This window comes from Apodemus sylvaticus, chromosome 1 (genome assembly GCF_947179515.1).
Source record: "Apodemus sylvaticus chromosome 1, mApoSyl1.1, whole genome shotgun sequence".
Taxonomy (NCBI): Eukaryota; Metazoa; Chordata; class Mammalia; order Rodentia; family Muridae; genus Apodemus; species Apodemus sylvaticus.
Window position 1 is genome coordinate 123,000,696 of NC_067472.1, and position 17,288 is coordinate 123,017,983.

At 33.7% G+C, this 17,288-nt stretch overlaps 2 protein-coding genes across 2 annotated transcripts; both read left to right on the forward strand.

Moving 5' to 3' along the window:
- Window positions 1-2,249: 2,249 nt before the first annotated feature.
- On the forward strand, window positions 2,250-3,176 carry LOC127666423 (olfactory receptor 6F1). Its single transcript, XM_052159274.1, has one exon. The coding sequence runs from the start codon at window positions 2,250-2,252 to the stop codon at window positions 3,174-3,176; it is 927 nt and encodes a 308-aa protein (XP_052015234.1).
- An 11,376-nt stretch (window positions 3,177-14,552) lies between these two features.
- LOC127686958 (olfactory receptor 13G1) lies at window positions 14,553-15,476 on the forward strand. Its single transcript, XM_052185137.1, has one exon. It carries the CDS (start codon window positions 14,553-14,555, stop codon window positions 15,474-15,476), a length of 924 nt encoding a protein of 307 aa, XP_052041097.1.
- The last annotated feature ends 1,812 nt before the right edge of the window (window positions 15,477-17,288 follow it).

Here is a 17,288-nt window from a genome sequence, read left to right on the forward strand (position 1 = left end):
AGTCAAGTCTCCAGGTGTAATTGTCACACTTCTACTTTGAAAACTCCTTTGGGCTCTGTTTCTTAATGTCATTGTTTACAAACTATCATGGTGTCTATGCAAATGCAACTCTCACTCCAACTGGTATACAAAAATGATTATTGTAAACAAAAATATGACAGACCAAGCTATAGGAGCACAGTTCTACATTACTATGGATATTATGTCCCATTGTGGTAATAATTTCTAGATTTTTTTTTTTACAATAAAGACCAAAGCAATAAAGTCACAAATCAGGGGATCTTTAAAATACATTGCTATGAACATCAGGTGAGCAGGCTAGAGCAATATGGTTATATCTTCGCTATAGGCTTCAGATGTTGCTAGATGACATTCTTGGCCTCTGAGCTGATAGGTGCTAGTTTTCTTATCAAACATTTTTTAAAGGATTTATTCTGACAGTTTCTAGAATGCTAGGGTAAACAAAGTGGGAGGAAATGCATAACTATAAAAAGGAGACAACAACTGCTAAAGATAATTTTCTTTTGATCTCCACAGACACAGATGTCTTAACGAGACAGCAGGTACCTTGTAGAATCTTTAACACAGGTCCCTACCCCAACCAATCTTCAGATCACAAAGCAGCAAATATGCTTATAAGTTTATGAAGATGATACTAGATATTAACTAGTGACTGACAAACCAGCTTTCAGCTAGTATTGTAATTCTCATTGAATAGATTAAAAAGAGTATAACAAATACATTGAATTTTCATGATATGGAAACATTTAGAAATTATGACTCAATGTCAAGACCAATGATTATTCCTGGAATTAATATTGAAGTATGGTAGGAAATTAACAAGGTATAGTGATGTTAAGCAAAGAGGAATTTAGCAGTGTTTGTTGAGAATTCACTTGCTTGCTTGGTGAGTTATTTCTTCACTGTGGACAAAAGCAGAAATCTCAACATGTATAGGTTTTCAGAAGAAAATAAATTTAGGGAGTGATCTTCCCAATACTGTAATTTTCTGTGTTATATTCATTTTAAAATACCCATCATTGGGGTATTACATTCTGAGAATTGACACCACTGGTTATGGTTAATATAAAATTAATTTGATGCTTCCTGATTACTGCTTTAGAAATAACAAATGAACAATTCATAATATACTCACTTTTTATTTTAGTGCTTCAACAAATAAACAATTGTTATTATAAGCCATTATGCAAATAAATCTGTAAGATATTCATGCCAAGACATAGGTTAAAATTTGGGGGTTAATTTTTTCTCTTCTTGGTCAATGTTAATATCTAAAGACACTGTATTCCCATAGAATAATTGGTAGCCTAATTAATTATGTGTTTTTATATTGTAGTATAAGGAAAGTAAAGTAAGTTTACTTTTGCTCATCATAAATCCACTGGCTGGAATTATGCAACTAAATATGTAAAGGATGAACATACAAGAACAAGACAGGTGTCTGCATTATCAAGATTACCTCACACACAAAGTGAACAACTAAAGAAACAAGACTGAGCTTCACAGTTATTAATAAAACATGTTTGTTGCTGATCTAGACATAACATCTAGGAAAATGAAAAAAACCTAAATTTGTAGGTTTTTTCTATTTTTGAGAAATAGTTTCAAGTAACATTCTCCTGTTCACATGTTCTCATGTACAGATATCAATGCTGCAGAAATCTGTTGGCCCATAGATGTCCTATATGATTATATATGTATTATTTTTATTATTAACATCATCATCATCTGCAACAGAACAGCTCAGGAAAGATGAATGCTATCCTTGTACACCAAGATTATTAATTATAAAAATAACTTAGACTTTGTAAGTGTAAGTGTTAAGTGTGGTTCCATTTAGAATGTAAATTGTTAGGTCAATTTCTCAACAGCTAGAAGCTGCTTTTTTTTTCCATTGAAGTTCCACACAGGTGGCAGTTAAAAATACAGTGAATGAAATAGCCATTTACAGGCTTGGGATGATACCAGGCATGCAATAGCAGGATTTACATCTCAGAACTGAGAATAACCACAAAGGTAAACCATGATGCAGCTATCAGGCTGACCTTTTTACTAAATGGGTATTCGGAAAAACTGTACATTAATTTTCTGGATTAGTTTTCTGTGATATAAAATTTTATGATCTAAATGTAAGACTTTCATGAATTCATTTCTTTTCATCTTTCTAGGACTTTACTTACTATAAGTCTCAATGAGAAAAATTTGTTTCTAGATTAAAAAGCAGCATCATGATCACAGAGAATGGGACTATAGACCAAGACTTCCTTCTGTTAGGCTTCCCTGGATCTCAGGTCCTCCAGTTTTCTCTTTTTCTCTTTTTTCTGGTGATGTACCTTCTTACCGTTGGTGGTAATGTGGCAATCTTGTTATTGGTCAGTACTTCGCACCAGTTACAGACCCCCATGTATTTCTTTCTGAGCAACCTGTCATTCTTGGAGATCTGGTACACCACAGCTGCAGTACCCAAAGCTCTGGCCATTCTGGTGGGGAAAAGCCAGACCATATCATTTTTAGGGTGCCTTTTACAGATGTACTTGGTTTTCTCATTAGGTTGCACAGAATACTTTCTCTTGGCAGCCATGGCTTATGACCGCTACCTTGCCATCTGTTTTCCTCTACACTACCAGGCTATCATGAACAGCCTGCTCTCAGCACAGTTGGCTCTTAGCTCCTGGATTTGTGGTTTCCTGGCCATTTCTGTGCCAGCAGCCCTCATCAGCACCTTGCCTTTCTGTGGCACCCATGCCATCAATCATTTCTTCTGTGACATTGCACCCTGGATTGCCCTGGCCTGTACCAGTACACAAGGAGTGGAGACAGTGGCTTTTGTGATTGCTTTTGTGGTTATCCTGAGTTCCTGTCTCATTACTCTGGTCTCTTATGCCTACATCATCAGAACCATCCTTAGGATCCCTTCAGCCAGTGGCCGCAGAAAAGCTTTCTCCACATGCTCCTCCCACCTCACTGTGGTACTCATCTGGTATGGGTCTACAATTTTCCTCCATGTTCGAACATCCATCAAAGATGATTTGCAACTGACTAAAGCTGTTCATGTCCTCAATACAGTAGTGACTCCAGCTCTAAATCCCTTCATCTATACCCTCCGTAACAAAGAGGTCAGAGAAATTCTGGGGAAGAAATGGAAAAGAATGTGAACTTTCTGGAGTAGCATGGACATATTGCATATTGTCCCTATCACTTAGACAAGAAATGCTACCTTTATAACATTTTTATCACTTATATGAAAACGTTCATAAAGTCGTGTTATTGAGATATAAGATTTTGATGGTTAGAAGTGTTTAAATAAAAGTATAACAAAAATAAACTGTAAATCTATTCCAAAACACAATTTTCATGAAATATATACTAAAACACTTATAAATTGAAAACTGATAGCCACAAAGTATATCATTAATTTCACAAGGATTGGAAAAGAAAAAGCCAACATATTTCTGCCAAAATGAAGGTAAACAGGTACATATAAATTTACAAAATACATCAATAGAAATTCCCTGTATAATAATATATAGACATTACAATAGAAAAACAAGAGGTTATCGTTATTATGAAGGCAATGGATTTAAACAACTAATACTTTAAAATTGAAAAATACTGTTCCTGCAAATAAAGATCAGTTGATCTTTCTTTGCCTATGAAACAGAAGACAGGAATTAATGAAAAGAAGTAGAGCTATATATTGTTTTGTACAAAGCTGATACAGCAAAAATTCTCCGTCCACCTTTCCCATGACAGTAAATAAATGAAAAAAAAAAAAAAACAATATGAAAACACAAACAAGAAAACTAAATGTGCAAATTCAGGTGTGATATAAGTTTACAAAGTTAAGTTCTTAGTTAAATCTTTTTTTTTCCCAGACAATGAGTACTTCCTTTGGAAATAGATCTCTTCAGCCTTAAGTTATAATTCCCTAGGAGGATTCTAATATTTTTGAGCCTCTTTAATAATTCCATTTTTTCTTTATCTATTCTTTAGTCTCAGGGGTGGGGGGGTCAATACTATGCCATCTATTAGTGCTAGCACACAGGCTTTCAGTAAGTGCATCTGCAATAAAAAAGAAGGAATAAAATGTCATATGCCTCTACCTGAAAGAAATCCTATGTGTCACTTGTTTTTAGAAATCACTCAGAATGTCATGAGATTGGAAGAGCTTTAGCGCAAGTAGATCATCTTTTAACTATTCTTTTTTATTTTCAAAGCAATCTTTTGGCTTTATTTACTTTCAGAAGAACTGTGAAAGTGACTACAGTTTTTATTGTTGATTTTTGAGACATGCCCTGGCTGTGAGACCAAGCTGGCTTCCTACTGTTTCGGTGCCATCATGGCTTAATCATTAAAAAGGCTAATATGACTAACAATTTTTTCACATGATACCACTTTATACAATAATAATTTAGAGATGTTAAAACATTATAAAACATTTATAAATGTTTTATAAGTTAAACATAAGACCTAGTTATCTCAGCAATGAAAAATCTAATTATATCCCATGTCTGATAACTATAAATGTTTGCATATTATATAACATATATTACATATTACATATATATTATGAACATACATATATATCTATTATATATTATATACATATATATATGTATATATTTATTTTGATGTAAATAGTTACATAGAGATAAACACCTTACTATCTCATTTTAAATTTGTAGAGCCTTTATTTTTCTCTTGTCCAATCACCCATTTTGACTGCAAAAGACATGCATAAAATCATGCCAGTCAACATTTCAGCATGGGTGGAAGAGGCACTCATATTCCTCAACCACTAGCTGAGGAATATTGTCAGATTATGGTTCCTAGGAGAAGAAGCGGATAATTTTTTTTTAATTCAAGACTGTGGTTTAACCTCATTTATAGTACTTGTGACCTTCCTTGGATGTTGAGCAGAGGAACAAAACCTTAATTGTTTGCCAAGGTCAGTTCTGCCTAGCCCACCTAGGGTGGAGTCTTCTGACCTAGGTGAATTGCCTGACACAATCAATCTTCTGCCAAACTGGATGGAGTCTTCTGATTTAGATGGAAGTCTATTGTTGTGCCAAGTCCTCAGCATCTTGCAAGAGGCCAACTACCTGCTGAACAACTGAGCTTGTTTTGTTACAAGATCAAGGGAATGGGTTTTCCCATATATATTCAGAGTTGAACATTAAACTTTGATACTTGATTAGAAAGAACTTTGTCTTGGTTCTTTATTTCTCTTCCCTGCCCAATCTCTCTCATCCCCTGCTCTCTTCCCAGTTGTACCCAGTTTTCCACAGCCACAGGAAGGCTACAATACTCTTACAGCTTACAAATAACAATTAAATCAAGCAGATAATCTGAATGTAAAATTGATAATCATTCTTTGTTGTATTTTGTAAACACTGAGGGAACAGAAGCACATATTAATATATTACATTTGTACACCGTTTCATTTACATAACTAGAATAATAAAATTAAGGTTTCTTCCCATGAAGAAATAGGAAAAATTATAAAATGTTTTAATTGAGTTTTTTTCATGTTTAATTTTTTGGGTTCTCTCTCTCTCTCTCTCTCTCTCTCTCTTTCTCTCTCTCTCCATGTGTGTGTGTGTATATATACATATATATATGTATATATAGAGATAGATAGATAGATACAGATAGATACAGATAGATACAGATAGATACAGAGAGAGATATATAGATATATATAGATATAATTCATATCAGCCTTCTGTCATATGTGTAGTGAGTAGAAAGTCCCCATTCCGCAGGTTGGCTCTTTGTCTGACTGACTTTTTTTTTTCATTTTTTATTGGTTATTTTATTTATTTACATTCAAATGTTATCTCCAGTCCTGGTTTCCCCTACACATATCCCTTATTTCCCCCTGCATCTATGAGGGTACTCCCCCACCTACCCACCCACTCCTGGCTTTGCAAACTAGCTTTCATCTACCCTGGGTCTGAGGACCAAGGGACTCCCTTCACATTAATTCCAGATAAGGCAGTCCTCTGCTACATGTCCAGATGGAGCCATGGGTACCCCCATGATTGGTGGTTTAGTCCCTGGGAGCTTTGGGGTTTCTGGTTGGTTTATATTATTGTTCTTCCTATGGGATTTTTGGCTGTACAGAAGCTTCTCAGTTTCATTAGGTTCATTAATTGTTAGGTTTTTTTGCCTTTGTTAATGGTGGTCTTTTCCAATAGATCAATGTGTCCATTTTTGTGCCAATACCATGCTGTTTTCATTACTATAACTTTGTAGTAGAATTGAAAATCATGGATAGTGATAACTCTCTTAGAACTGGAAATCATGGATAGTGATACCTCTCTTAATTCTTTTATTATCCAGGATTGTTGCAGTGACCCTGGATTTTTCTTCTATATGAAGCTGAAAGCTATTTTTTTCAATTTATGTGAAGAATTGTGTTGGAATTTTGATGGAAATTGCATTGAATCTTTAGATTGAATTTAATAGGATAGCTATTACGGTGTCTAGCATAATTATCCATTAGGAAAATGAAAATTAAAACTACTTTAGATTGTATCTCACTGTAGTCAATATTTATACAATCCAAAAATTCAAGGATGGAAGATCAGATACTGATGAGGGTGTAAGGAAAGGAAATCCTTATTCGCTTTTAGTGAAACACCAATGACTGATAACTTGTTGGGAAATATTTCCATGGAATAAATTGGCTAATCACAAATAACAAAACAGCAAGAGCAGAGAAGCAACAGAAGCCAGTATCACCACCACTACCACCACCACCACCACCACCACCACCACCACCACCACCACCACTACTACCACTACAAACAACAACGGCAACATGCACAATCTCTTCAACTGTTTTTTTTTCTGCAAAATGTGTATTTTTAAAGTAATCAAGTGTTTTATTTTTCTTTTACTTAAATGTATTCTTTGACAACTTGATCCATGCACATAATGCTTTCTGATTATCCCTTACACCTGACTCTTTTATCTCTTTCTTGTCATCTACCTCTCTTCCCCATCCACTGCAAGTCCTTCTTCTACATATTGATGTCTTGTTTGATTTCTTTATGACCCACTAAGATTACTCTTGGTGCTTGTTGGTACTCTGTTTGGACTCCACCCCTCAGTTACCTGGCACCAGCCAAGTTTGCTCCTCCCAACAGTTACCTGGCAGTAACTGTAGGCCAGGCTCACTTTAAAATGGGCTGCTTGCCCCTCCTCCTCTTCTCTTCTGGCTCTCTTGTTCTCTCTTGCCCTCTTGTGCTCTTCCCTTACTCCTCCCTCCCCAGTCTCTCTCCAGGTGGTCATTGCTGGCCTCTACTTCTCTCCTCTCTCCTTCTCTCTGCCTTTCTCTGCCTCTACACGCTCTTAACACCCCTCCCCATGGCCTGAAAACTCTATTCTATAGTATACCATCATGTGTGACTGGTCCCTTAGGGGGGAAGGGATACCTCAGCATGGGCCCACTGAGGCACTCCCTTCCCCCATATCTCACTAGACACTTCTTTTATCTCTTTCTTTTTTTATGATTACAACAGTGCTGATATTTGATTATCAGTTTCATTTCATTTTTGACTTAAGATACCTAGCCACAACTATGCTACATTCTGAATGTTGGGATGCACTGAAATTTTTTTCTGCCTTGATGATTAGCCTTTCACTTTAAAATTTCAGCTCACTTAGTATGATGTTCTCTAGCTCCAACCATTTGCCTAAGACTCAAAAGGTGAATTATGGTATGCACTCACTAATAAGTGGATATTAACCTAGAAAACTGAAATACCCAAAACATAATCCACACATCAAATAAGGTACAAGAAGAAAGGAGGAGTGGCCCCTTGTTCTGGAAAGACTCAGTGAAGCAGTATTCGGCAAAACCAGAACGGGGAAGTGGGAAGGGGTGGGTGGGAGGACAGGGGAAGAGAAAGGGGCTTATGGGACTTTCGGGGAGTGGGGGGCTAGAAAAAGGGAAATGTAAATAAAAAAATTTATCGAATAAAAAAAAAAGAAGGACATCTTTAGGCAAGGAGCTATTTCTTGCCTGCTGGCAAAGGAAGAGTCAGTTTTCTCTAAAAGTGCAACTCCTAATATGTCAACAATGTGTCAGGGGAATATTTTGGCAATACAAGTTGGCCTTGGCCTTAGTGGGGGGGGGGGGAAAGGGAGACAATGATTGAGCAAAAGGGAAAGGCAGTGTATCAGGGAAGAGTAGGGGAGGACTAGATATGATCACAACACATCAGCAATCCTCAGATGTATCTTTAGTAATTAAAGAGAAATATTGACAATGAAAAAAAATTTCAGCTCACAAAACAGTGAATGAATTAAACCATGATGTTAAACATAAATATTTAACTTGTTTAAACACACACACACATATAATAGAAATAAAAATGCAATGAACAAAATAAAAACAATGTGAAATACTAGTGGAAGAAAAAAATGAAACAAAAAATGAATGCAAAGACAGAGTTAGAAAGATTACAGTAAAGAAAAAAGAAAAAAATCATGATAAATGATTAAGAAAGATTATAGGCCTTATGATATAGCAACCAAAAATTAGGAGTTCAAGTATAGAACAAAATGTAATCTTCAAAAATTCACACAAAGAAGTAAAAGAAAGCTTTCCATCTCCAAAATTAATACATTTTGATAAAATTTCATGATTTAAATATGTAATGTTGCTAAATAGTCACAATCATCTATCAGAAAAAGAAAGCAAAATGCAAACACAATTCTAAATGATAAAAATACTTGGAAAAAACTTTAACCCAGGAAATAAAGTATATTAGAGAAAGTTATATAAATCTGTGAACAAATAGAGGAAAGGCCTAGTTAATAAAAGATAGACAGTTTTTATGTGGAAGAAGTGATATAATTCTGATGTCTTCCCATTCAAGTCAATATAAAACTTTGATGAACATTTTACAAGAATTTTAGCAAAGTTTTGAGAGAAGTAAAAAATAGCATAATATTGCTATAGGAAACATACATATATTCAATGCAATGTTTTTTGTTTTTGTTTTTGCTTTGTTTTTGGTTTTGGTTTTTCAATAGAGGGTTTCTCTGTATAGCCTTGGTTGTCTTGGAACTCACTCTGTAAACCAGGCTGGCCTCGGACTTAGAAATCCACCTGCTCTTGCCTCCCAAGTGCTGGGATTAAAGGCTTGCACCACCACTGCCTGGCTCAATGCAATGTTTCACAAGAAGAAAAATTTGGCAGCAGCATCTGTTTTCAAATTATACTACAACATTATAATGACAAAAATACATATAACTGGCAGAAACTTGATAAATAGACATGTTGAGAAAAACAAAGAGTTATCCAAACCCATCAATGCCCCTCCAGAATGAAGAGAGATGAGCTTGAAACCAACATACTTAAAAACTAGCTCAAGAGAAGTTGTAATTTTTATTAATTAAATAACCTACCTTCAATCTCCTTATACATATTTTTCCAGATAATACAGATATATTATTATATTATACTCATATAAATGACTGCAATGTTAACATGTTTTTATCATATGAAATATTCATTTCTTTTATGTGTTTAAAATAATTCTGAAACAAGTTAATTATGTTTACTGCCTTAGCAACAGGCATTTGCAATACCATTGAAAACTACATAAAATTCCCATTTCTTGCTCTCATATTTAAAATATAATTTGATTAATGTTTATAAATAGCACATCATTATAAATACTAACCATTTAATTCAATCAGTGAAATAGTATGAAATCTGTGAGAATAAATATGATTCACTCAGGCATATTTCCTCTGGCATCAAAAATAGAGTAAATCTATATGTTAAACATGAAAATTCATATTCACTTCAATAATGGTTTATAATAAAGCAAGTGTCAAGTAAATCGGCTTGATTTACTTGACATGAGTCTTAACATGAGTCTGTCCTATGAAGTAGTGTGGTTTTAGAGCACAGTTGTAAAGAGCATTGGAAAGATGAGCAGAAGAGATTGTCAATCAGTTCATTTCAGAAATGCTTTGCACTTAATGTTGTCTGTTTTATTCAGTGGAAAAACTAATATCACCCAATAATTTTTAGATCTCTGCTTGACTATATAGAGGGATAAATAAATAACTCTTATACGTTGCCTTAATCTTTCTTTTAGAATTATTTTTTCAATAAATTATATTTTTTCTGTGTAGATTTTTTTTCAAGTCCATGCTCTTGCATATGTCAGGAAAGATTACAACCAGTGACTTAAACTTGCTCATTCTAAGTTCTATTGGTAGGGACAATGTCTTCACATTCATCCCTTGCATCACTGGTAAGTCCAATGTCTCTCATTAATTAGGCCACTATTCTATATTCTTGTGAGATAAAAATCAAAGTCATTCCACTTTGTGATTATTAATATAGTGTAGACATGTTTTAATTGTCCCTTTGAGATCCATTTTACTATAACACTAAGCAAAGTGGCTCAAGGCACACTCTCTTGGGCAGCCTGGATTGAATGAGGACTAGAAATCTTGATGAACCATAAAAATGCAGGAACTGGTATTCAAGAAAGCACAGAAAAGATACGTAGATGAACTGAATGTAGTTACTGTCTATGTACTTAGTTTTTTTTTTAATGTTGGTTTAATAGAAGCCTCTACCTAAACATCCCAGCCAAGCACTGAAGTGAGTATTTGTAAAAGTTCTAATTATGAAATCATGGCACAAATAGGGATTTTCATGAGCTAAATAATGTATTTATTTATTAGTTCAACCATGGCATAAAAGAAAATCATCTGTAGATTGTAATTTAACTCAAACAAAGATTTTTAATATAAATTTACTTTTTGGCATTATGGCTTTTCTCTTTTCATGTAAAATTTGCACAAAACAACCTGTCAACCTTGCTCAATAGTCCGGGATACAATCCGCAAAATGAAAAACAAACGAATAGATAACAGCATGAGACTGAAGTTCAAAAGAATGGCCATTGATGAACACAATATAAATCATGTGAGTGGTTGAAAAACTACATTGGAATAACTCATTAAAGTTAGCTTAAATTTCTAATTAGCAAAACACCTCTTAGAATAAAAAAGGATTGTGCAAAAATTTTGTTCATTTATTCGATGCAAATTCTACTTCTATAATGAAGAATGTAATCAACTCTGGACTAAAACAGGAACAGGTTAACTATAATTTCAAAAAAAATGTTCTCTTTCCAAAAAATATAGAAGAAAATGCTTTTCAAATGTTGTATATTGTTGAAGTTTACAGACAGGCACAACAACCTGAGTTCTTATATGGTTTTCAACTGTCCCAAAATTTGAGCATGAAGTGTCTTTAAGTGCAGAAGCCCCTTTGGTATCCAAGCTAAGTTAATTTTAGAGTGACCTAAATGATGAAAATTGAGGGTAAAGGAAAGGCATGTATGTAGGTATTTTCACATTGAACATATTTTATCTTTTTGCTTGCGGGGGTATGTATCAAACTCTGTGGAGGAAAAAGACATAAAATATATTATTCTAGCTGGGCTGGCCTCAGATTTGTTACAATCTCTCTGCCTTATCTTCCTAGATTCTAAGATGAAAGGTCTTTATCAGCATGTTAGATTACCACATTTTATTTTTTTATAACTCATGTCTTTGCTGCCTAGACAAGATCTTAAGTTCTTATTTTACCAGGGTCTTTTTGAAACTTATAACTGTGAGTCATCAACAGTCTGTGTTAGTAATTCAAATTGACAGAAGTTAAGCTAAAGAGAATGTCACATTTTAAGCAATGCTTGAGGACTTTTGATTCAACAGTGCTTACTAGAGAATTGTCTGGAATGAAGGTTTCTGACAGAAATCACCCAGGAATAGGAAGATATGGGATAATTTCCTCCATCAGATTCCCATGAAAGTTCAAAGACTGCTGCTTTATGTGTGTAGCATGTCAAGTGGGCAGCACTCTGCAAATGTGATGGAGTGATTACAGATATTGCTGGACTTTTATATTTTCAGGTAGATCAATTAATAATGAAAGATCAATCCTGATATAGTTAGCTAAATTAATATATTTCTAAAACAAAGATTTTTAAACCTATTATCAGGCCAAGAAGGATAACTTAAATGTCTCCTCAGTGGTGGTATTCAGGATGTTTGCTGAGAGGAAATGAATACTACAACATATCATATTTGTCCCTATTGACTCTTCACAAGATAACTTCCTGTAATATAACAGTGTCTACACATTCAATCTTCTCTTTCACAGAAATACACTTGTGTATCACTAAGCTGTCACTGTCTCTTTAGAAAACCAGTTGCCACACCCTGAACATATTTTATATTCCTTACCTATTAATTTTAATGATTTTTAACCTTTAATTTTTCTAGTCTCTTTGTTTCATGATCTTCAAAACATTCTTACTTCTGAAGAGAACACTACATTTATGTGGTTTCAGAGTAGAAAAAGCCAGAAGAAAAAGGACTCTGTATGAAGAAGATATGCAGGAAATATAAAGAACAGCATCACTGGAAAACATAAAGACACATTTCAGAGAAGATCAATCTAAGACAAAGTTGTGGCTGAGGGGTTAGAGATCCTATAATCAAATTTAATGTGCCATTACTATGCACAATTATTTTATAACTTAATACACCATTCATTTTATAAAATTATTTGATTGCTTTTTTAAAATTTAAGTAACTCCAAAATGGGGACCATCCATTATATACACTGCAATATAACTCAGTAAAATGGATGATAATGAGTATGAAATATTCAAAAATGCTTGTTCCTTGTAAGCAGAATTGATTGACTTATAAGTTATTGCACAAAACCCCTGCTTACTTTCTTATATGATAATACCAATTAACTACTTTTAAAGATATTCTAAGGAAAAAATGTCTATTGAATGTCCAAACTAAACTTATTTGTCAATAATTATTAATTATTATTTGTCGTTCATGTTTTTCAAGAGGATATTGTTGAAATGAGCATAAAAGCAAAAATATATTTTAGACATTCTGATTCAATATCAGTGGATGTATCCTCAGGAGAAGAAATGTCATACCATCTAATAATTTTACTTTTACAATAACTTTGAGACTCTCAGGCCATTCTTAAAACCTAATCAATAATTTATGTTTTGAGAAAAAGTGCATAAAGGTTTACTTTTCCCTCATGTTTACTAAACCTAGTTATCATTATATTTTGGTCATAGCTTTATAATATACTATAATACATCTATTGATATCACTGCAATTTTAAATTCAATTTATTTAATGATCAGAAACAAAGCACTTTTCCACATCTGTGGTTGACATTCATATTTCTTCTTTTATGGAATTTTATGTCAGTTTATTAAAAATTACTTGTTTTCTTTCCTTTGAGTTTTTTGCTTCCTTATGTGTTTAGAATATTAGCTCCCTTTTCACAAAGTTATGGATTGAATTTATTTTTCCATAAAGTAAGATCTTTGTCTTCTTTTTTAATTACTTCCTTTGCTGTGAGTAAGAATTTTAGTTTGGCAGGCTTCTGTATGCTTCATGTTGCCTTTATTTACGTATGATAAGAAAAATAAAATATTTGAGAATATATGAATCACTGATAAAAATTCTATTAACAAACTTACAACTCCTACAAAATTTACTATATTATCTTTTCACAATCACCCTGAAATCCTTGAATTGACAGCCCTTATTGGCAGTGCATATAAAGCAAGTCTATCAAAGTAAATGTACAAAGGTTTAATACAAGAATGGGAGAAATATTTTGGAAAGAAGTGATATAGAGCACTGATTCTATTTTTTAACCTCAATCCTTCTTTGATTATCCTGAAGTGTAACACTAATTAATTCTAAATAGCATATTTTATCAGTTTATTCAAAGCTTGGTAGTAGCAGATTATGAGCTCATGGCAGTTGTATGTTTTATATATATATAAACAATGTGATTATCTTGAATTTAATAGCAACAATTATTTTACACATTTTATTCAATTTGCTAACAATCTAAAAAACTATATCAAAATAGACATTTGAATAGTGTTTTAAGTTTTTCTCAAAAAATTCTGGGATTTCAAGAATATAAAAATAAATAAATCAAGATAGCCAATTGATTTCATTCCTCTGAGTCATCCTCATTATAATTAGTCCCATTGGCTTTTATGGTTCCAAATTTTTATATATTTGTCAAAGAAAGTCACCTAAACAAATTATTCATTCAATCAATTATTAGAATATGTGTTTTTATATCATATTTCTATATTGGTAAACTGTGAATGAAAATTATATTAATTATATTCAGACAAGTTAGAATATTTGATAATATGTATCTTTCTCCTATTTTTCTGCCCACTATTGTCTTCAGTTTATTTAAGTTATTCATGGAAGAAAAGAAATCAAAAAATGGAATATGGAAAATAGAGGATATCACCTGGAAATCATCATCCCATCATAGAGAAACTTATTCTACAAAATTGTACCTCATCAATGGTGAAATATCATATACCCCAAATTATCACTTGCAACGGTGTCCTTAGTTTTTCATTGTTCTCACTGAGAGAAAGTTTCTGTTTAACCACTCATGCATAATGAACTTCAGCATTGTTAGTGAGTTTATGATTCTGGGTCTTACTCAAAAGTCTGAACTTCAGGGAATACTTTTCATTGTTTTCCTTTTTATCTACCTTGTGGCTCTTCTTGGTAATATGCTAATTGTTGTTGCCATAATCTATAACACCACCTTGCATACGCCCATGTATATTCTCCTTCTGGCCCTGGCTGTGGTGGACATAATCTGCACTACAAGCATCATCCCAAAAATGTTGGGAACAATGTTAACATCACAAAATTCAATTTCGTATGGGGGATGCATGTCCCAGCTCTTCTTTTTCACATGGTCCCTGGGGGCTGAGATGGTGCTCTTCACTACCATGGCCTATGACCGCTATGTGGCCATTTGCTTCCCACTGCGGTATAGCACTATTATGAACCACTATACATGTGCAGCCTTGCTCAGCATTGTCATGGCTATTGCAGTAACCAATTCCTGGGTGCACACTGGTCTCATTCTGCGGCTGACTTTCTGTGGGCCTAATACCATTGATCACTTCTTCTGTGAAATACCCCCATTGCTTGCTTTGTCTTGTAGTCCTGTAAGAGTCAATGAAGTGATGGTTTATGTTGCTGATATCACCCTGGCTGTGGGAGACTTCACTCTAACCTGCATTTCCTATGGATTTATTATTGCTGCTATTCTCCGCATCCGCACAACAGAAGGCAAGAAGAAGGCCTTCTCTACATGCTCTTCACACCTCATGGTGGTGTCCCTTTACTATTCTCCTGTTATCTACACCTATATCCGACCTGCATCCAGCTATACTTTTGAGAAAGACAAGGTGGTTGCTGCACTATATACTCTAGTAACTCCTACATTGAACCCAATAGTATACAGCTTCCGGAACAAGGAGATGCAGTCAGGAATTAGGAAAGTATTTGCATTTTTAAAGAGTTAATGGTTTTAGAATGGAACACAAAATTAGTCCAGTAAAATCATCTCCTATAAAATCTGACATTCATATCCTTTCTTTTATAAGAACCCTCTTTACATATAAGTGTGGCATATAAAATCCACATTCTGTTTGAAAAAGTCACAGTTTTTGAGGAAATAATTCAGTGTAGAATTCATATGTAGCAATGTTAATCATATTATGATATATAGGCCTATCAAAAGGGCTATTATAAATACTTTTGATTTATTTATTTTTTTATTTACATTGCTAATGATTTCCCCTTTTCTGGGTCCCCACTCCCCTCAAGTCCTTAAATACTTTAAGGTATCAATTCATTTGATTCCTTTAGTTAACACTAGACACTCATCCGCCAATATAGGCAGTTATAAAAATGAACTTTTTTTTTTGTTTGGGTATTTTTTTATTTGGTGGTTTTGATTTGGGCTTTTTTTTTAAATTCGATACATTTTTATTTACATTTCCAATGGTTTCCCCTTTTCTAGCCCCCCACTCCCCGAAAGTCCCATAAGCCCCCCTTCTCTCCCCCTGTCCTCTCACCCACCCCTTCCCACTTTCCCGTTCTGGTTTTGCCCTATACTGCTTCACTGAGTCTTTCCAGAACAAGGGGCCACTCCTCCGTTCTTCTTGTGCCTCATTTGATGTTTGGATTATGTTTTGGGTATTCCAGTTTTCTAGGTTAATATAAAAATGAACTTTCATATAAGATATATTCAGATTTTTGGACTTACAAAATCTAAGATCTATAAATATTTGGAAAATTTCAGAATCTATTAAACAATTCATTAAAACATTATAATATTTTTTAAAAAATAATAAGTCTTTTTTATTTAATGCCTGAAAACTACATATTTGATATATAAGTTAAGACTGAAACATAAAAACACCATGATGAGAGGCTGGGGATATGGATCAGTAGACAAGAATGTTTGCGGCAGAAGGATTAGAATCTGTGTTCAAATCCCCAGCACAAATATAAAGTACAGTCATGGCCTCATAGGCATGTCACTCCAGTGTTAGTAGCCAAGGATTGGCAGATCCAATCAGATTAGCCAAAACATTCTGCTTTAGTTTCAGTCAGAGATTCTAGCCCTATGAATACATGTGCACAAACACATAATACAATATGTCATACTTCTGTTATAAAGTCTAATTATGCAATAACACTAAGCAATGCTCATTGGTAGCTTCTGAAATTGACTGAAGAGAGATGATATAAACAAAATAATAAAACCTTCACAACCTAATAGATTTCTGAAATTCAACACCCAGATGCTGCAGAGTATAATCAATCCATTTCCTTTAAAATATAAATACAAGTATAAAATTAAACTACAAACCAATAAATTCTAAGCATTTCACCAATTAACAACAAAATAATGGTCTCTTACGTAACCCCATGCTATGAAACAATTGTAAATATGATTACTGCAAGTCAATATTTTGTAAAGATATTTAAGAAGTATTAAGTTTAACTGGTTAAGAACCTATTTCTTTTTTATAAAACAGCTTCATATTAAGTGATATACATATGTGGAAAAATAGGTTAAAACACTATGGAATTAATTCTATAAGTTATTACTTATTGACACGTGATCATTAACAGGCTTTGCTCTATAGTTTTCTAAATTTTTGTTAAAAAATTTTCTCAATATAAATGTAAAATCAAACATGATATTTGACTCTCTTGCAAAATGAAACCATGATTAAACTGACATTTGCCAAAAATAATGACTTAATTATATTTTTTTTCAATAATGTGTGTGCTTGTGTGTTTGTGTGTGTGTGTGTGTGTGT